Consider the following 22,171-nt stretch of genomic DNA (forward strand, 5'->3'; position numbering starts at 1 on the left):
GGCTGTTGCAAGGAACCCACTGTGAGAGACACAGTTTCCATCCTCCAGAATTCTGTCGGGCGGTTGGCAAAGTAAGACCAAGACACAAGAGTGTTGGCCCAACAGGATGGAGTCCACATGACAAGTGTGACAAATAAGTTTTATTTGAGATGGGGGCTCTGGGAGTTTAAAGAGAAGGTGATTCCCTTGGGCTGAAAATAGCAAAGAAAGCTGCCTGGCAGAATTATCTGGCTTTAAAACTTGTTTTAGCCTCTAAAGGAGGGTTAGAATTTGGATGGGTACAGTGAACATGATGCTCTATGGTCCAGGCATGAGGAATTGTACCTGCACGGCACAGGGGACGAGTGTCTGAATTTCAGTGTTGAAGCTATCGAACTGTGTGTAGGGCATGAAGAACTGTGGACTCACACTTCAGAATGGAAGGGGCTGTTTCTTTCCCACTCCCCTTTTCTTCTCACTAGTTCTGCTTTCCCTAACTTCCTTCCCGCCATAACTGACATTTATTTTTTCTTTCTTGTCTCAGCCCTCCCCTTCGGCTTGACTCTTTTTCTGGCTTTCTCTTTTCCTCTTTTTCTCCTCTGTCCTCTTCCCCCTATGACTTGACAGCCCTCCACTCTCTCTCATTTATCAAATAAAAATGTTACATCCCATTGTCAGCTTAGCTTTTATATTGAGACATAATTGACATGTAACATTGTATTAGTTGCAGGTATACAATATGATGATTCCATATTTGCACATATGGCACACTGATTGCCACAGTAAGTCTAGTTAACATCTATCACCATAGTTACAAACTTTTTTTCTCCTGATGAGTTTTAAGATCTGCTTTCTGAGCAACTTTCAAATAGGTGATAGAGTGTTATTAACCATCCACCATGCTATACGCTATTGTCTTAGTTTTGAAATTAGGTGTGGTAAGGCTCTCCTGCACCTTTGCAGGGGAAGAAAAACAGTAAACATAAAAAGTTGCTTTTTGGCTTCAGTATGACCCCTTGTGCTCTTTTCTTTGAAGTCATAACCCAAAGTTGGAGACTTTTTCACTCAAGGTCCACCAGTCGTGGTCTTCAAATCATTGAAATTCTATTCCAGAAACTACTCAGAAGAGTGATTTTGCTTTTCTAATTTTTATTTTATATCTTTCCTGACTGCTATTCTTTATACTTGTTGCAGAAGAACACTGCTGTCAATTGGCTGCCGAACCACCCCCCAGTTCTATGTGCCCAGCAGTACACTGAGAGAGGGGCTCGACTCACACTCTTTTACCAGGGTTCGGGACCCAGTGCCTGGCTGGGGACTGGGGTCCTGTCTGTTCAAGAGATCACAGCAAGCTAACACTTTTTTTTAAATTTATTTTATTTTGTTTTATTTTGTTTGCGAGAGAGAGACAGAGAGTGCCAGCTGGGGGAGGAGCAGAGGGAAGAGACAAGCCAACTCCACACTGAGCACAGAGCCAGACAGATGCTGGGCTCAATCCTAAGAGTCCTCGATCGTGACCTGAGCCAAAATCCAAAGTCAGATACTTAACCAACTGAGCTATCCAGGCGCTCGGGGGCTAACGCTTTTGAAGCATTGGCCTTCAATGTGTTTTTCTTCTAGTGGATGAAAACAGAAACCCAAAGAATCATTTGTTTGTCCTTAAAGACTGCATGGCCATTCTATTCTGATTAGAGAACATTCGGAAGGTCACAGAATTTCCAAGTAGAGGAGAAGGTTAGGAACATCGGCTGTCCTCCTGAGCTGTATTGACTAGGTATTTTCTATATGTGGATAAAGAAGATGAGGAGCAGTTAGGCTACGCTTTGAATAAGCATGGCGTTCACGCCACTTCATGTGCATGTGTAGTATGTGTCTGACCGGTGATGTTTTACGGGAAACAGATGTCACTGCTGGTATAGTGACCTGGTACTATCATACTTACTTCACCCAGTCATGAATGATGCAGTTGTTCATCGTGTCCTGAACAAAATCTGCTTTGTGACAGATGTTCAGAATAATAAGAAAGGACAGCGTGGCTCATCTCTAATAGATTAATTGAGTTGAATATCATCTTTTTTTATTATTATTTAGGCCGATGACTTATCAGCTTTTAGAAGGATTCACACGAACAAAATAAACTACCTTTCATACAAAGCGATGGCACCCGAGAATGTTTTCTAGGACCCAGGTCAATTAGTGAATGGAATAGTGTCTGTGATGACAGTCTCTAGAGGTTTAGCTATTTTCTTCTTCCAAAGGAAGGTGCTGCGGATAGAAGAAGGAGCCTGTGATCCCGGAACGGGAGCACAGCTGCTCGCTACCTTCCACATCTCCACCCCAATCCGTGCACACATTGGGAAAGTCACCTCTGCAAGTGTGAGCCATGCTCCGCTCTTGCCTCAGAAGCGTAACCGCATACCTGGGCTTTATCAGAGTAAATGTCCGTCCTTATAACCTGTGTCAGGTCTGTTGCTAGAGGAATGTGCCTTTTGCTTCACGAAGAATACGATTCCATAAGTTGCAATTTAATACAAATCATTTTTTGTACTAGGAAAAGTGATTTGCTGTCACCCTTTATGCCCACGAGAGTCTAGCCATACTCCCGAATTCAGCAATTAACTTTGTTCGCATTCTTGAAGTTCACTAGTTATGGTGGGAATCTTACTGTTTTACGGCTCCTTTTTTACAAGTGAGGAAACTGTGGTCGTTTATTGAAATTAAGCAGTGTCTTTAAGTATATACCCAAAATGTCCATGTTTGAAGCAATAATAAGTCACAAAGGTTTTCTATGTTTTATTGAAAGGTCTGTGTTCTGCATACCATTATATCTGCAGAAAGTTAGTATGAGAGTCTATATCCTACAAAAATGAGGCTTGGATAATTTTTAAAAAATTCTTTCACCAGAGAATATTGGGTTTTTGTATCCTTTCTGTGTGGAGAGAAATTCAGGTGTTAAGTCTTAACATGGTTTGGATTTTATGAAGTGCTCAAGGTTGTAAGCTTGCTGTTGGATATTTCCACCTTAATATAGCAGTTAAGAGGAAATTTTCACAGTGGGTTATGACTTTGTGTTTTCTTTGCTCTACCAGAAACATGTGTCCTATTTCCAAAAGAAATACTAACTATGTAAGTATATAAAAATCTAAGGTACCAAAGACTTTTTTTATACAAAACACTATATATAAAATATATGGTTAGAAGAATTTTTTTGATGATTTCTAGGACTGTCAGTGGTAAATTATGGTTGCCATGTAACCAAGCCCCTTCTAAATTTTTACATTGTCAAATACGATTTTGATTAGCGTAACATCTACTACCGTCAGTGGCAACTGTGATGCTTAGATTCAAGGGCACTTCCACAAAAACACACCCTTTTGGGACATCAGTTAAGGTGACAAAACACTGAATTATCTTTTAACTCATACTTGAGTTGACCATGTAAGATTATTAGAGAATCAGTGGACGTCACGGAGACTACTGGGATCCCACTCACTGGTACAATAAGACAACCACAAAAAAACATTGTCCATGAATTCCTAGACCAAAGTGGCTGAGTTCTGGCCTGGCTGTAAATAAATGACACAGGTGCTCTAACACATACCAGAACTGCAGCGAGCGTGTGAGGGGCCTTCTACAGATAAATCTTGTTTGTCAGTGAGGGGAAAATCTGGTAAGATTATAAAAAAAAAAAAAAATGTATACCATAAACTGGAATGATTTGAATTTTGAAATTGAGGTCATTTTTATTCTAATTAGGGTTTAAAAAAAAACCTGTTTCTGCATGTTATTTTTTTAGAAAAATAACACGGCTAAGACAAGGACCATCTGTTACACTGACCACTTAACAAGATGTCATATTGATTCAGACACGATGGTGTCGTTTGCAGCATCAGATGTAAGGTCTGGCCTCTCAGATCGGCTGTGATTGTGCGTGTACTGTAGCACTCAAGTTATTTTACTCTGTTGTAAGATTGACACGGCTGCTGTATGCATTCCAACAATGTAATACACGCATGCATTCCGAGGAGCCATTTACAGAAGTAGTAGCATGTTAGCAAACAGGTTTTTGAAGGGCCTTCCTGAGATGCCAGGGACTTCAAGGAGTCCAGCCCTGAATGAGTTTTGCTGTGTTTTGTTTATATATATAAATAATATATATATAGCTTATATATTTATATATGAAATACATATATGTATATATTATATAAAATACATATATTTTTTAAGATTTTAAGTCATCTCTACACCCAGCACGGGGCTCGAACTCACAACCCCGAAATCAAGAATTACATGCTCCACCAACTGAGCCATCCAGGTGCCCCAATATATGTACATTTTAAGAGCATCTCAAGGTCTGTGAAATCCATTGGATTTATTTAATCTCAGGGGCTACCAGATATTTATTTAGTACTGGTGTCATTTGGGACCTGTGCACATAACAAAAACCAATCAGAGATGATTATCCCGGAGGAGGACACGGACCTTCAGAGTGATGGGAGTTGGTGATTGTTTAATAGTGGGCTAATGAGAAATGTGTCAGAAGTTTATTTTTGTAGTTCCTTACTAAATAAAGTGATGCTTTCCTTTCCGAAAAGGCATGCAGGTGACCACGGTACAGTTAAGTGCAATATTGCTAAAGGATCTTCGGTTAAGAAATGTCACTGTACCTTTCATAGGCTCCCATAGGTGGAAGAGCTGGGAACTTTTTTTGCTTTGGCATTTATAAAATCAGCCAATGTGAAAGGATTATGTTTATTAAATGTGAATTCTTAGAAAGAGAAAAGAGTGATAAAGGTAGTTCTATTTTCCCTTCTCCCTAAGGGTACCAAAATTACGGCAGACAGGCCTTTTAGAAAGTGTTTCTGTGACTGACTTTGTTGAAATTATGGTTTATTAAAAGAATTTTTACCCTTCCTTCTTTTAAAAAGCATTTAGCACAGCCTGCAGTAAAAGCACATACAGTGAAAGTCCATCAAGACACAAAAATACCAAAAGCAAGTAGTAAAAACAGTGAAGAAAAGAGATATTTTATATATTATAAAAGAAGAAGAATGAATGAAAAGCCTGAACTCTAAGAGAAGTTACTTAATTAAACACAAACCCTAGTCTCTTAATCTCTATCAGAATATAGCAGATAGTCTCATGGGTTGCAGAGATTCTTTCTTGTTTCTAGTTAAATTTTGTGATAAAATACCCATAATGTAAAATGTACCAACTTGACCATTTCTAATTATGCAGCTGAATAATCCTATGTGCATTCACAGTGTTCTATAAATAAGTGCTTTTCCTCCCTTCCTCCAGTCCCTGGGAGTGGCCATTCCACTTCCTGTCTCTAGAAGTTTGACTACTCCAGGCACCTCATTTAAGTGGAATCTTACAGTATTTGACTTTTTGTAACTGGCCCATTTACTTAACAGAATATCATTTTGTGCGTTTGTATTGGCTCATGTGTCAGAATATCCTTTCTAAGGCTAAATAATATTCCATCAAATGTATATGCCACATTTTGTTTATCCATTCACCCATTGAAGGACACTTGGGTTGCTTCCACATTTTGGATATTGTGAGTAATGCTGCTATGAATATGTACGTACAGATGTCTCACTGAGACCCTGCTTTAAATTTTTGCAGAGTCTCTTTTAAGAAGTTAGTTTGCATCCTCCCTGTAGAAGCCAGAGCACGAGGACCCACATTAGGTGTTCAGGTTAATACTTATAGCTCCTGAGTCCTGCAGATACCCATAGTTTGGAATGGTGTGTCATTTGGGCTTATCAGATATTTACTTCCAACAGAACAGAACATAAATATGATTTCGGGATTTCCTTTAATTTGGGTCAGTAATTTCCCAAATCAGCTGCTTCCAAATGAGCCTCCAGGTAACCGAATGACTAAGCTTCTCAAATACATTTTGAGTAGTGTCTTGGTAAGCCAGTACTTGAATACCAAAACAGAAGTGTTCGTTCTGACAGCCATTGACCCGCAGTTCCGAAGACTAGCCTCATAATGTCAGGCAACGACTTTACTGGTAACGTAATAATGGCAAGATGGCATGGGCCCTTTAGATCCAAAAGTTGTTCAGTTCTTTAGTTAAATTAAGAGCCAGAAATTAGCCTACAGATCATTTAAATTGTGAACTTCGTGGGGCATCTGGGTGGCTCAGTCAGGTAAGCTTCCAGTTCTTGATTTTGGCTCAGGTCATGATCTCGGGCTTGTGAGATGGAGCCCCACATTCAGTGAGGGGTCTGTTTGAGATTCTCTCTCTCCTTCTGCCTCTTCCCCTCCCTCTGCTCGCTTGCTCTCTCTGTCTCCTCCAAATAAGTAAATAAATACAAAAAATAAATTGGGAACATCCTTCCTACTTATTCTTCCTACTCATCCTTTTTCTCATTCCCACTGTTACCATGAAAATGAACTCCATTTTCAACCCCAAGTTCTCTCAAAGGCCAGGAAAAATATATTTTCCAACTCTTCAATTATTCACTTTTGTTCCAAGTTAATCAGGTTTGGAGATGTTAGATTATTTTAATATTTTAAAACTATTTCCAAATGACCCTGTGATTGTAGTTTAGTGTAATGGGTGTTCTCAGAGAGAACCAGATGAAGTTATAGCTAGGAATAAAATTGGTTTCTTAGTTTGAGAAAATGATAGGTTTTCAAAACTATTGAAATATTTCTTTTTTCTTTTTCTTCTTTTTATTTTTTTTTTCCAAAGTGTTTTTAAAAAATATTTTAGGGCTATCGTTCTTGTAGATTTTATCCCAAGGCCTTTGGAATCAGAACTGGGTCTCTGTGCCCATTTTGGTTGTTGTTATTTATTTATCCAAAAATAGAGTTCATTCTTTTCCTGCAAATGAGATGTTTAGAAATGCGTAACATGTGCCCCCTGTTCAGAAGGCTGTCAGTTATTCAGGTCTAATGTTCACTTGAATACAGGGCTATTTCCTACTTTAGTAATCTTCCACTGCCTCCATATTAGTTCAGCATTCAGGGATAACTTCTGCACTGACTTTTATATTTTAGAAGCATTATACAGATTTCACCTTTTTCGCAATGTCGTTCATGTATTTTTACATTATTCTACTGAAGATGAGGTAAGATTATAAAATGAATAAAAGCATATAGCAAAGAGTATTTCTGTGAAGTAATATTGCAAAATTAATACCAGTGTCATGCCAAAAAGGTTGTCCTTGTTTCAACTTCTATGGATGTACATTTCCGTGCATTTAATCTAATTGTGCAAAAACGATGTGATGTAAAATGTGTTTTTAAGATGGCCTATTTTCCTGAGATTTCAAGCTAGATTGAGTACCCAGTGCTCTTCATTTAGAGAACTCAATTTCATGCAGTGGAAACAGCAGTGGAGTTTGAAAACACAAAATCTTACCACGTAATGGGGAGCAAAGAATAAACAAATAAGTGAATGTAATAACAAAACATATGAGGTACCAAACATCTCTTCATAGTTGGAAAGAGATCCTCTGGAGAAAAAGCTAAAACAGCGCTGAGCTGTTGCCAAGCATGGAGAGAGAAGACGACCTGAGGTACGAAGTGGAGAACATGGGGTAGCTTCTGGCTGCTTCATGTACCTTCATTTCCCTATTGTGAATGGAACGTGAGGATAGTTCTTCACAGGGCACTGTGAGAATTAGCAAGACTGAATTTAGCATTGGTGGATGGTAGTCACCCCATAAGTGATAGCTGTGAAGACCATGGAGGTTACTCAGGGAATAAAACCTCAAGAAAGAGGTAAAGAGTTGCCGTTCATACTGAAGGGGCAAAAGCAAGCTTCCTTTAGGCATGTGGTAACCCATGCTCTCATCTACTCCAAGTAGCATCTGAGGTCTCTTTTCAAGTCACCTTAATCCGTGTGTGGATGTTTGGTCGACACATCTGAGAACAGAAACACTTTGACACGGAGGTGCTGAGCCCTCACATTCTACTCCTGGCAAGTTCCTTCCACCTCCCTGAAAACCTACACTCTCTGCATTTTCTCCTGCCTTACCCTACATAGAGAAATAATGGTAACAATATAATATTGTTTTCCTGTGAAGTCATCTCGAGAATTTGATTATCCCTTGCTTTGTTTTAACTGAAATGATCACTGATCTCTCAAGAAGAATTTTATTTTCTTTATTATACAAAAAAAAAAGCTAATAGTACTTTATAATTTAAGAATTTGCATATAATTGGTTTCTACATTTCTGCAAGGTTGGAATTATTATTAGTATCCCAGTTTGAATGCAATGAGTCTGGGTCTCAGAAGTGATGTGATCACAGACTGACAAAGCCAGCACCCTGAAGGGCCAATGGGCGGCACATCGGCAGACCCTGCTGGGCTAAAGTCAAGGGTGCCTGTGCTCTCTCCAGCACCAGGCCTAAGGAATCAAATGCACAGGAGTCCACTCTTTCATTTGCCAAGCATCAAATGCATGTTTTGCTGTATTCCATGGATATCCTGATTTGTAACTCACTCCATCCCATTTTACAACCAAAATCTCTCCTTTTTTGGAGAAAGTTTTGAAGAACTTCATAAATGCCCTGTTTTATTAGACATTTGACCTTTGTGTAAATTTTCAGTATTCTCTTGTTCTAATCATCATCATCATATGCAAATCATTTTGTTGTCTTCACTTTTGTCTTCTCTCTCATTCATTCATGAAATATTTATTGAGCAAAGATTGACACATGATACTTGGCTATCATATTCTACTTGACATTCAGAAAGGTGAGCCAGACATGGATCCTGCCTTTAAGAAGCTTGTAGTTAGCAATCAGGATGGTGAAACTGAACTGAGCCTTTTTTTCCCTCTAAACACATAGAAATTCTGCAGTTAAAAAAGAAAGTCTTAAATATATAGGCAAGCTTTAAAGGTGGGGGTGGGGGGAGAACAGGTGCAAGAAGAGGGAATTCACAGCCAGAGTGGTGTAACTTGGAGCTAAAGCTGTAGTTGGCCCACAGACTTGTGGATGTAGATAAATGCCTTAGGGGTGCATATAAGAACACAAACAGGAACGGGAATCAAGAACATAGACTCTAGCAAGGCTGGGGCCAGAAATGGAGCCTCTTGCATAAAGCCATGGCTCTGCAGCAATTTCACTGTCTCCTAACAAGGACAGCACAACTCAACATGCCAGCCAGCCCAGGGACATGGCAGGGAAGCTGAAAGAAATAAGAAACACAAGCCTGTATCACATCAAATGCGGAATCTAAATTTAAACTATACAAGTCTTGCAAAAAGCATTTAAACTAAGAAATTAGCATAAAAACTGGTCCAGAACCAGTGGAGTGCTTCTACCTCTAACAGTTGTAAATGCTGAGACTTCCTGTAGAGTCCCTTCTGTCGTCAGTGCCCGTCAGTGCCCCGGGATTCACCCAGGCGAAAACAGTGTGTGGTAGGTATGCATATGAGCAGCCCCAAAAGTTGAACAAACAAAAGCAAACTCTGAAAGAAACTATGAGATATAATGTTGAAAGTATTAAGAGATATAACAGATAAAGACATAGTTTAGAGAAAGAAGATATAATAGCCAGAAAATAAAAAGTGCCTTATGGAAAATAACAGAGATGTCTGAGAAAGAACTAAATAGAATATTTCTAGGCACTGAGACATGAAAAATATTGTCATTAAAATAATGTAGACATTAAACATATTAGACACAAAAATATATAGTTAAAAGACAGATCTGAGGGGCGCCTGGGTGGCTCAGTGGGTTAAGCCGCTGCCTTCAGCTCAGGTCATGATCCCAGGATCCTGGGATCGAGCCCCACATTGGGCTCTCTGCTCAGCAGGGACCCTGCTTCCCTCTCTCTCTCTGCCTGCCTCTCTGCCTACTTGTGATCTCTGTCTGTCAAATAAACAAATAAAATCTTAAAAAAAAAAAAAAGACAGATCTGAGAAAATCACCTAGACTGCAAAAGGAGGGTTGATGTGGAGGACACAGTGAGAAGATCCAATGCACTGCTAATAGGAGTTCAAAAAGAAAAAGTAGCAGGAATGGGACAGGGGTGATACTTGAAATGTCTAGGGACATTTCAGAACTGAAGAAATACTTACACCTTCCAATAACATAGGGCTGTTGAGTCCAAAGCAAGAGAAATACTACTCTGCACTCAGGCTCCTCAGATTGAAACTGCAGACATCAAATAAACGGGGAATTTGGGATAAGCTACCAAAAAGAAAATGCAGATTACCTGTAAAAGAATGACAACTAGACTAACAAATTTCCACAAAAGCAGGTCTTAAGGCCCAACTACAGTGGAGTACTAGCTTCAAAGTACGGAGGGCAATTACCTGTCAAGCTGGAAATCTACAATTTTGTGAAGAATGAAGGTGAAATAAAGAGATTTTCAGACAAATCAAGATGGAAAGACTTAAACTTTCAATGGCTGACCACTATTTAAAGAATTATGAAAAAAAATATTCTTTAATATGTAAAAAAAAAAAAAAAAAACAAAAAAACCCTGAAGTATGAGCTAAGGTATAAGAAACCGTGGTAATCAAAAAAACCCATCATTATTGAGACAGATGAGGGCATGTGGGTCTGAAGAGGACTGATTTCAGGAGAGATGTGAAAACAGGTGTAATCTAAATTCTAAAGACCTGTAACAAGGAGAACTGGAAGCAGTAGACTGAAGACAGTTGACTTTGTTTGTTTGCTTGTTGCTCATGGAAAAGCTGTTGATTAACTTTTGACTCTTAAGTATACAAATTCACAACTTGATAATTATTTAAAGAGTAAAAATAAAAGCGTACTTTCTAAATCCAGTACTGTGGCAAAGAGGGGGATTTTTAAAAAGCTGGATCAACCCAGTAAAAGGCAGTAAAGTGGAAAAAGAGAAGGAAAAGAGGAGAGAAAGTTAAAATGCTAGGGAAAAAAAAATCCAAAACCATCAGTAATCACGGTAAAGGAGAACAGATTAAACTGAGTTGTTAAAATACAGAGACTCAGACTTTTTAAATCAAGTTTTTTGCTGCTTATGTAAGAGACATGTGAAATATAATTATTTGGGACATTTGAAAATAAGGGATTAAAAAAAGCGTAACAGGCAAATTCTATAGAGAGAGCAGAAGAAAGTTGAAGGAAGGAAGAGAAAAAAGAAGAAACAAAATTATTATCAGACAAAATTTTTAAGGCAAAAAAATATTAGGATTAAAGATGGTGTTAATTAGTGATAGAGGAGGAAAAGCTTACAATAAAATGGGTAAAGATATAAAGAGACAAATCACCAAAGAAGAAACCCACATGGTCAGAAAACATTTGAAAAATGTTCCGCCTACTGGTGTTAATGGAAATGCAAATAAAAGCACCAATGGGGCTATCCTTTCAACACCTGTCAGCTGGCAACAAATTTGGTGGGGGCGTGGAATAAAAGGAAATTCTTATCTCTTACTGGTTGGAGTGAAAGCAGCAGATGTGCACTGATGTGTGACTCAGCAATTCTGCTTTCATTCTGTATCCTAGATTAATGCCCTAGGATGTTCCTTGGGCATCATTCATAATAGCGATAAAGAGGAAGCAGTCCAAGGGACCATCAGTAATGGAGTGGATAAGTAAATGGTGATATATTTAAACAAATGAAACTTGCATCAGTGGAAACGAATTAATTTATGGTTACCTGTATTAAAGTGGATACATCTCAGAATTATAACATTGAATAAAAAATAAGTTGCAGAAGGATGTGCATGTTGAATTACAAATTTACATAAAACAAAACAGGTAGTGTATGCTGTTTTTATAGACACATACATGTGGCAGTAAAATATATACCTCTGAGAGGAAATGATAGTCCTCCAAAGTGGGCAGTTCCCTTCTCAAATGAAGATGAATGGGAAGCGGGAGGAAGAGAGAGCAGGGTGTAACTCTGCCATGTTTAATTTTTAAAGATCTGAAATAAATATGATAAAAATATTAGCATTTATTTACATTGTTAGTTCTAGATGGCAGATGTAGAGGCTCCTGCTATTATTCTGTGTGTGTGTTTAAAACATTTACATAATTAAAAATATCTTCCAGAAGATGGAAGACAAAAGACATACAATAATAATGCAGGGAAAATGTTCTGTGTTCCATTATGGGTTCTATACAGGTTGCTTTCAGAGTTGAGGTGAAAGGGATTTCTGCCAATGAGGGGACTCCAAGAATGTGTCCTGGGAGACATCCTGCAGGGTTGCTGTCCTACAGACTTCCGCCTGCTGACCATCACCCATAGAAATAGATCAGCTATCAGGACCTCTTTCTGTTTCTTTGGCCTTTATCAAGTCCATTCCCTTTTTCACTAATAGTCTCTTTTTCATTTATTAGATTCTAGTCATCATAAAGCAATAGTTATGAGGACTTCCCAAAAGATTTACTACTTTGAGAAGGAAAATCTTAAAAAATAACTGATGCTTTGTTTACTTCTCATGAAAAGAGACAATGATGACTTCTGTTGTTATATACTGTAGATTTTTATGGAAACATTTTGGGCCTGGGTGGCTCAGTCAATTGAGTGTCTGAGTCTTGGTTTTGGCTCAGGTCATGATTTCATGGGTAATGGGATCAAGCTCTGCGTCAGGCTCTGCACCCAGTGGGGAGTCTGCTTGAGCATTCTTTCCCTCTGCCCTTCTCCTTACTAGCATGCATGCTCCTCTGTGTACCCTCCTCCCACATCAAAAAAAAAAAAAAGCAAGTGGGATTCCTGGGTGGCTCAGTCAGTTAAGTGTCTGCCTTCAGCTCAGGTCATGATCCTGGAGTTCCATTGGGCTTCCTGCTCAGCAAGGAGTCTGCTTCTCCCTCTGCTCCTCCCTGGTTTGTGCTTGCTCTCTCTCTCACTCACTCAGATAAATAAGTAAAATCTTTTAAAAAGAGAGAAAGGAAGGAAGGAAGGAAAGAAGACATTTAGACTTGGTGGAGGGACAGGATTGATTGATTGGTTGTCCAAGTAGAAACATGCATAAATTACCCCAAACTCCTGACACTGGGAATGTTGGAGTTCAGAGCCAATAGCCAAGAAAGAATTCTTGAGACAGCTTTGGTGCAAAAAGGTGGTTTTATTAAAGCATGAAAACGGGGCGCTTGGGTGGCTCAGTCGTTAAGCGTCTGGTTCAGATCCCAGGGTTCTGGGATCGCGCCCTGCATTGGGCTCCCTGCTCAGCGGGAAGCCTGCTTCTCCCTCTTCCACTCCCCCTGCTAGTGTTTCCTTTCTCACTGTGTGTCTCTCTGTCAAATAAATAAAATGTTAAAAAAAAAAAAAAAAAGCATCTGTAGGTAGAGATCTGTAGGCAAGATCTGTAGGTAGAAAAACCTGCACTGGGGTCATAAGGAGTGGCCGATTATATACTTCCAAGTTGGGAGGGGTTTAGGGATAGTGTAAATCTCTAAGGAATTTTGGAAGCAAGGTTTCCAGGACCTTGAACTGGCTAACTATTAGGAAAAGGTCATTTATTACTGTCTAATATAACCTTAGTCATGAGACTGTTTAGATGTATATCAGTGGGGCATATGCTTGGAGGAGGATTACCAACCTATATTTTGGAGTGGGTAGTGATAAAGGAAGTTTCCAAAGGAATTTTTATATATTAAAGTAGACTTACTGGATCCTGGGTGGGGGGCAGGATAATGTTAAGCTAAGATTACCTTTTGCCCTTAGCAAAGTATTAACATCAAGGCAGCTGAGTTCCTAGAGGAAAGTCACTCTCCCTCTTTTAAGAACTTGTCAATGGGCTATAAGTAGCATGAAAATTTAATTTTTCTTTTGCCTTTGTTTCCCACATTGCTTTTTCTCTTTATCAGAAAGATTCTGTTCAAGATTCTTACATTTCAAAATTTTGTTCAATTTCCTTTTCAAGTGTACTGCTACAAACAGTTAACAGTCATGTTTTATGACTTCTGTAAGGGAGGTCCGCATGGAAATAAGACTGGTCATCACTGTCCCATGTTCACAGCATCTAGTAGTTTGTCAAAAACAGTAAAGTGCCTGCTCTCTCTAGCTGAAAAGGAACAGAAGCCTGTGGGCTTCACCCCACATCACAGTGGCCCCTGCTCTCTGGATGATCTCACTATATAACACAACACGACCAGTCATTACTCTTGACATGAAATAATGGCACGCTTTGAAAAAGTTTGATGTTCATGCTTCTGGCACATTGTTACAGGGCACTAGGAAATGGGGTGGCAGAGTTGGTCTAGAAGCAATTTAGCCATCAGTGGGAAAAGCATCTAACTTGTCTTTGGATACGTATCTGCTCCATGTTGAAGACAGAGGAGAAACTGACTCAGATCTCTGACTAAGCTGCCTTGTGCCACCAGTTTGGGCTTGATACTGAACCGTGTATTTTCAGAATTTTTTTTTTTCCATTTCCTTTGCAGAGAAAAGATGCATCAGTCTGCCATGTATGAACTATGCCAGGGAATGCATCAGATCAGCCTACAGTTCGTTCGACTGCAGCTCACCTTTGAAGAGTACACCATAATGAAAGTTTTGCTGCTGCTAAGCACAAGTAAGTTGATGTCCACTTGTGCACTTTTTCTACGTTGTCCAATGATCTGACCTCTAAGGAGATGAGCCTATTTTCAGTGTCAGGTAGTTGGTATTAAAAAAAAAAAAAAAAAAATGAGGGCACCTGGGTGGCTCAGTGGGTTAAGCCTCTGCCTTCAGCTCAGGTCATGATCCCAGGGTCCTGGGATCGAGCCCCACATGGGGCTCTCTGCTCAGCAGGGAGCCTGCTTCCCCCTCTCGCTCTGCCTGCCTCTCTGCCTACTTGTGATATCTCAGTCAAATAAATAAATAGAATCTAAAAAAAAAAAAAAATGAGGAGGTGAGAGAAGGTCTTTGGTCTTTGGTGAGCTACGTTACTTGGAGAGTAGGAGGCTTTGGGTGAAGTAAGAGCGTATTCCTTCATTTCCTCATCCATCCCACCACTAAATATTGACTGTCTGTTTTCTGTATAGTAGGATTATACAGGGTACAGTTTCTGCCCTCAGCAAGTTTTACTATAAGATAAATCCAAAGATACGTTTAGTATGTTGTGGAAAGGGATCATCCAATAAAGATAGAAGGTAAAGAGGGTCACAATGGCTCAAAAAAGGAGGGAGCATATTTAGTTTTGAAGGTCAGAGAGGGATTCATGGTGAAGGTGAATCTTGGCAAGCTTTGCAAGGGTTATGAATTGGGTATGAGGTCTGAGATAATATTCCTATCAGGGGATGATGTGAGCGAGTATGGAGATTTGGGAAAACATATCCAGGTGTTAGAACTTTGTTCTGGGTGAGGTGGTTTACCCATTAATTTTTAAATTTTTTTATTCTTTATTCATTTAATTTTTTAAAGTTTATAAGGTGATGTGGGATTGGAGAGGAGTGAGGAATAAGATTGGGATGGAGGTTGGACCACGATATTCAGTGTCTGTTGAAGACACCTGACCTTCATTGTGTGGGCAGAGGAGTGCAGCACCGCAGGCTTTGTGCAGTGGGAATACATGACCCAGGCTAAATTCTGTGCCTTTATGAAAATGTACCTGGTAGTAGACTGGATTAAAGAGGAAAAAGAGGGGGAGGTAGAGAGGCAAAGACAGAGAACTTAGCCAGATTGGAAGCACAGAGACTGCTGTGAGGCTATTGAAATTATTAGCAGGAATGACAGTGGTAGGTGGCATGATGGATAGGAGCAAAGGCATTCAAGGAGCACAGCCGAACTGACGGTGGATTAGAAGGAGAAACAAAATGGTATGGGTCAGAAGTGACACAGGTTTTGCTCACAGAGAAATGGCTAGGATGGCAGTGGATACCATAAAGAGGAATATGTTCATGTTGGGACTTGGAAAAGATTTGGTGGGGGTTTTATAAAATGACTTCTATTTCAAATGGGTTAATTTTCAGATGTACCCTAATGGGTCAAAAGATGGGGAGAATCTGGGTCTAGCACTCAGAAGACAGGTTTGGGTATTGAGACATAAACATGAAATTGTCCTCATAGAAAATTATCATCCAAGCTAAAATGGTGAGTGGGGTTGCCAAGGCACAGGAAGAAGAGAAACGGTCCAGTCGAGCCACGAGAAAGGAGGATGGCAGGGCTGAAGAGGCAGAGACGGGACTGTCAGTGAGGCAGAGAAACTAGAAGCCAAGAACTGGTTTCCAAAAGGAGCATGACTAACAGCAGAGCATGCACAGAGAAAGTTGAGAGCACCGAGCGAGGCCTACTAGAGTTGACCATTAGGACTCAGGCAGGTGCCTGATGGCCAGGGACTTGGCAGATTGATGGGAAGCTTTTTTAGGCTTCTGGAACCAGGTATGAAAGTAGAGAAGTTGATGACATAAAGTGCCAGAGAGACAAGATAGAACAGGATTAGCTTTGGCAAGGGTGTTGAGCACTTCTTCCTGGGGCAACGGCACAAGGCACAGACATTTTCACATTGAGGGGAAAGAATCTGAGAAAGTTCACATCAGATGAGAGGAAGACAAGAATGATGACAGGAGGCAGCATGGAGAAGGAAATCTCCAAGCCAAGTGCTGTGGCCACTGAGGAAACTGGGCCATGTTCTGGGTGCCAGGGATGCTAGGGCAAGAGGTATGGACTTCATAGGAGGAGAGATTGTTGACTGACCACCTGGAAGCAGAGAGGAGAATCTAGCGCAGGTGCGGCCCTCCCGTTGTCGCATGAACCAGGGGCGTGGTGGAAGGAGCAGTTTTCAGGAGAGTCATTTAGGAGAAAGTGGCCTCATTCTTCAAGGTAATGAGAATAGGAGGGGTCAAAAGAGATGTTTTTTTCCCCCAGAGAGGGACTGGGTCTGAGGAGGAGTTAGGCTGAATCAAGTAGTGACAAGAGCAGGAAGAGAAGATGCCATAGCGACTCCGGATAAGCATCTGCTTCCCTGTGTGTAGCAGCTCCCGGCTTCTGAAGGGTTTGCCATACATCTAATTTAGTGCTTAAAAGAACCCTGTGAGTTGATAACCCCTTTCTGAAGCGAACAAAAAGGAGGCACAAATGTTGTTTTTGTCTAGTATCCTCTGTGCATTAGAACTCAAAGCCTTGGCTTTGGACTTCACGTCCAGTGTTGTTCCTGATCTCTCCAGGGCGGGGAGCCAGGGGCAGAGAGGCAGGCTGGTGGCACGTGACCGCAGCAGGAGGCCGGGAGCGGCACGTGACCGCAGCAGGAGGCGTGGAGTGGCACGTGACCACAGCAGGGGGCGTGGAGTGGCACGTGACCACAGCAGGGGGTGTGGAGCGCTTAGCAGGCGGGACCTAGACTCCAGCCGAGGGGGCTGACCCCCAGCCCCAGCCGAGAGGTGGGACCAGCACCTCACAGCTGTGTTTTGTTTGGCCCGCACAGGTATTTTAGGTTGCTCTTGGCTTTTTGTCTCTTTTTATTTTCATTGAATTCGATTGCCCAAGGCAGGGCATGTTCTCTCCCCTTTGCCGCAGGCCCTACCATTCCTCACTGATTACACTCTGCCAATCTCCTGTAGGGTCCTGCAGCCCCTCATCCGCAGGGCCCAGGGTACGGAGAACTGGGCTCTTCTCCCCTACTCTGCTCACCTTCCAGGTTTCTGACGACCCGGATTTAGCCTTTTTGGAATATAACTTTGGAAACAGAATCTTTAAATTCAGCGACAGTGATTCTGTTCCCATTTCCAAGCCATGTCATTAACCGTTACTGACTTGAAAAATGTTGCAAGTATAGATCTAGATGTAGATAGATCAGATGGGTGATAGAATTTAAATGAAAAAATGCATGTGATACTACTCCGTCTTAATTGGTGGCTTATCCTTTAAGACCATTTAATTAGTCAGCCTATAATCAATCCTGATATCATTTTGAAGCTACCCAAATTAATTTATTAGCTCCCAAATAGCTCAGTACTTTGAATTCTGATTTTTATAGATGCAGGAAAAGCAAAATTAGAAGGCAGGAAAACATAAGTAAAGAATTGTATGAGTCATAGAGCTGCAGGCTTTTAGTAAGTTTATTTTGCTAACCTATGATAGAATGTGTTAGAATTTTTCTTCTTTAGGTGGTTAAGTTGCACACCTGATGCCCAGTATATCAAGAAAGTTTTTAGCAATGACATTGAGAGAATCTTGTGTTCTTAATGCTTATGGAGAAAAACAGACGAACTTCTACCCCAGTTGTTTGGATGGTTTCCAGCAGCCCTGCTGCATTTAATAAGTAAATTCAGAAAATCTGGGCAAACCTCCAAAATTTGAGGTTTTGCTTAAGTTCTCTTTATTTGTGGGTTTGTTTCAACTTCTAAAAAATCTGGCTGGGAAATTGGTACAATATATTTGAGTTATAACAACAATATATAAGTAATATTTGACACAAATCGTTCGTAATCTTGAGAATTTCTAATACAGAACTATCCATAAGGAGGTCTTTGCTTAATCTTAGCAGATACACCAAAGAGTAGTGAAATATAGTAGTGAAATTTATTCACTCCATTCTAATTTCAGGTAATTTGTTAATGTATGGGATGATCTCCATAAACATTTATGTTGAAAAGCAAAAGGTTTACTCCATATTTTATAGCTTAAAAAAATAATTGTTAACCTGTGTATGGGCACTATTTGCAAAGTATTTGCAAACTTGCCATTTCTTTCAGAACATTTTAAGTTAACATTAAAATTTTGGTAGATTGCATGGAGCACTGGGTGTGGTGAAAAAATAATGAATACTGTTTTTCTGAAAATAAATAAATTGGAAAATAAAATAAAATAAAATAAAATTTTGGTAGAAAGTAGATCTATAGTTCTACTGTTAACATCCTGATTATTACCACCCTTCATATGTTTTATACTTTTAAAGCAAGGCTTTATTTTTAAAGAAAACAAACTATTTGTTATATAATGGGTGGTATTTAACTTTTAATGTGAATGTCAAATATTTGAAACCACAGCTAATATTGTGGCAGCCTCTGGAGATGCATGCAATTACTATTAGGGGTTTCTTTTCCCCCCACAAAAGTAGATTTAGGTAACCACAAATCAAAAACCTCAACAATTAAATTCAAGGAGACTATTAACATAAGATGTGAATGTAACTTGTAAGATAATTCTTGTACAGGACAACAGGGTTTAATTTGGAAACAGCAGCATTCCCAGCTTCCAGGGCTCTCATAATAGTCAAAGATGTACTTAGCTATTCTAAAGGGCTGATGACCTGAGTAAATTATTATTTATCCCAGTTATGACATATAAGCAAATATGCTGTTTAATTAAGAAGTGAAAGTAAGAGCAGTTTCAAACTCAGAACATTAATTTCACAAGATGAATTTTCTTTAAGTCTCCATCTCCTAAAAATAAAGTTCTTAAGTGATTTTATTTTTCAAAGTTAAAGCATACACATAACTATTTATTCGCTATGGTGGAAAAAAAGCAAACATGTAGGTAGATTTTTCAGAGGGAATACTTTAGTTTACACTCTGCCTTGCACCTCCTTCTAGAACATTCTCGGCACAGGAGCACCTTTCCTCCATAAGGGCTTTCACATGTATCCTGGGACAAAGCATCTCCTTTCAGCAGGACGCAGAGATATTTGATATGCTTCCAAGCCGTGAATCCCAAAATATTGTTTCTAAATGAGATTTTTTAATTTAAAATTAAAAGCCAGCCGCTACATAAAAAAAAAAACATGATCCTTAATGTTTTACTTGTTCAAAGAAAAAGGAGAACATGGTTTATCTTCTGAAAGTTACAGATTTTGCCTTACATGCAGAGCCACTGTGGTGTTACTCTTTTGCACACACAAACCAGTGCACAGACCCACAGCCTGTTTGCCTGGGAGACCACATGACAGAGCCCTACTGGTCATGTGATCCTGGGGCAAAGAAGAAGCAAAGTGCTTCCCCAGCATGCCTGTCTTCCCCCACCCTATAGAAGGCCAGTCTCCCCAAGTGTCTTTGATATTTGAATTTGAATTTAGAGATGTTGCTTTCTAATTCTAGACCCAGCTTAGATTGTCTGTGACTCTTTCAGTTGTCCTGGAAAATCAAAGTATATTTTCCTACCTCTGAAGTATTGGCAAGTTAGGATCCATAAAACACTTAGATGACAGACCACAAGGCAACGTAGCATTGTGGTTAAGAGACAGGCTTTGGGAATAGACCTAGGTTTCTACCCCTTCTCTGCCCTTAATTTATTGTGTCCTTAGGCAGAATTAAACCTCCAGTCTTCAGTTTTGTCATCTATAAAATGAGAGTAATGATTATGTCATAAAACTGAGGTCAAGCTCACGTTAATATATGCAAGATGTATATTAACATACACCCAATAAATAGCAGTTATTATTCTTTGTACATAGAGGTGAACAAGAATTTATCAGTAGATAACTGCCATATTGGTTCATAAATGCAATTAGTTGCGATTCAGTATCAATCTGAATGTGTGAGCCTAAAAACCTCAAAATATTCTAGGTTATTTAACTGCTACAATGTGAATGCTGTTTTCCATCCTGGGGATTTACATGTCTGTATTCCCTAAACACAGTTCCAAAGGATGGCCTCAAAAGCCAGGCCGCATTTGAAGAAATGAGGACAAATTACATCAAAGAACTGAGGAAGATGGTAACTAAGTGTCCCAACAATTCTGGGCAGAGCTGGCAAAGGTTCTACCAACTGACCAAGCTTCTGGACTCCATGCATGACGTAAGTAGAGCCTCTTGGTACCTGTTAAATGAGGGATCAACCATCACACCCTGTTGACCCCACAGAACTGGAGAGGTGAGGAAGCGTTCTTGGGAAGAACTTTGGGCTTTGGGAAGAATAGGGATAAATGATTCAGTGGGAGGCAGCAAGTGCTGAGAACTGATTAAGAAGGAAATTTTCTTCAGATCACGTTTGAAACAAATCCAGGTAAAGTAAAGGGTGTGGCTGTCTTCCATTCTGAGCAAAATGAGAGTGGCATGGACCATCATGCAAGACCTCTGTGTCCCGGGCCAGGGAAGGCCCTCAGATTTGCTACATGTATCAGATCAAGTTTCACATTTCTGCTTACAATTTAAGACATGTTTGGTTAATGAAAATGTTTGCTTTAACATTGCATAAATAGTGTCCATCTTTGACAACTGTTAATCTAATAACCCAATCTTTCCAAAACATTATTAGTGGTCCAGGGCCAACTTGGATCATCTCAGTCTTTGCCAAATTTTGAATCCTATATTCATTCTTCACAGGAGTCACCTTTCTTGTCTTATGTAAATAGAGAAAGTAAATTCTGAGCTTGTTTCTAAATGAATCAATTATAGATGTAGCCGAGGTGTTAGCAGTTTCTACAAAATATCAATTTGGATAACTTGCTTTGTTATGTCATTTGAAATATGCTTCTTGTTTCACTTTGCGAGCAGTTTTCTGTAGCTCTAGCTCAAAGAAAAAGTTGTACGCAGTCATGCTGATTTCATTTTTATGTTTGTGAGGCTTTCGTACTTTCTTTTGAAAAATGTATTGCCCAAGTTCAGCTCATATGATTTGTATAAGAAATCCTCTTTCAGATATTTCTCTGTTGTTCAGAAAAGTGTTGCAAGGCTCCATGGCTAGCTAGTATTAGACTAGTATTTGTATTTAAATCATGAGTCACCTTTAAGATTTTGTTTATGCCAATGGAATGTGTGGTTTGATAGATAAGGAATGTGACTTGCCAGTGTTTTACACTGAACTGTTTTTGCTTTCTCCCAACTTTCCGTGTGGTATTAAGTCAAATTCTCACAAAGTGAATTCAGTGATCATTTGGCTAATTATCAGTGGCCTAAAGAGCATGGTTTAATGGAAAATCATAGGACTAAGAGATGATGGCAAATGCATCTTTAGAGTGATCACAACTCTGCCTTCCACAACTCACACAGAGAACAAAGGAAACAAGAGCCTGGAGCACAGATCACCTGTATGACAATCAATAGGCAACATATTTGCTTTCTCCAGTGAGCTTTATGGAAAGCCCTTTATGGTGGACTCAGAATGGGTTCTTGGGTTCTTTCTTGATGAATTCTCTTATTTGTTCAAATGTATGGACAGGCTCAAGTGCAAAATCAGAATTAGTATGTGATTGTCATCACTGCAACATACGATAATAGATGATAAACTTAAGGCAGTTCGCATGTAATGAAATTGACCACGGAAGTTAAAACTGGTTTTTCCACAACCTCTCAAAATCTTTGTGCTGTGAACAGAGTTGCACTAAAGAAACACTCAGAGTCCACATCTGTGGTCCGTGTGTCAGACTGTC

At 39.7% G+C, this 22,171-nt stretch overlaps 1 protein-coding gene across 1 annotated transcript in view; it reads left to right on the plus strand.

The window, feature by feature from the left end:
* The window catches only part of NR3C2 (nuclear receptor subfamily 3 group C member 2), a 341,782-nt gene that overhangs the window by 284,831 nt on the left and 34,780 nt on the right, over nt 1–22,171 (plus strand). Inside the window, exons 7-8 of the mRNA XM_044224901.1 lie at nt 14,329–14,459; nt 20,441–20,598. Coding sequence (XP_044080836.1) covers nt 14,329–14,459; nt 20,441–20,598 — 289 coding nt within the window. The remainder of the gene's footprint in view (nt 1–14,328; nt 14,460–20,440; nt 20,599–22,171) is intronic.

Source organism: Neovison vison, chromosome 11 (genome assembly GCF_020171115.1).
Source record: "Neovison vison isolate M4711 chromosome 11, ASM_NN_V1, whole genome shotgun sequence".
In the NCBI taxonomy this organism is placed as follows: domain Eukaryota; kingdom Metazoa; phylum Chordata; class Mammalia; order Carnivora; family Mustelidae; genus Neogale; species Neogale vison.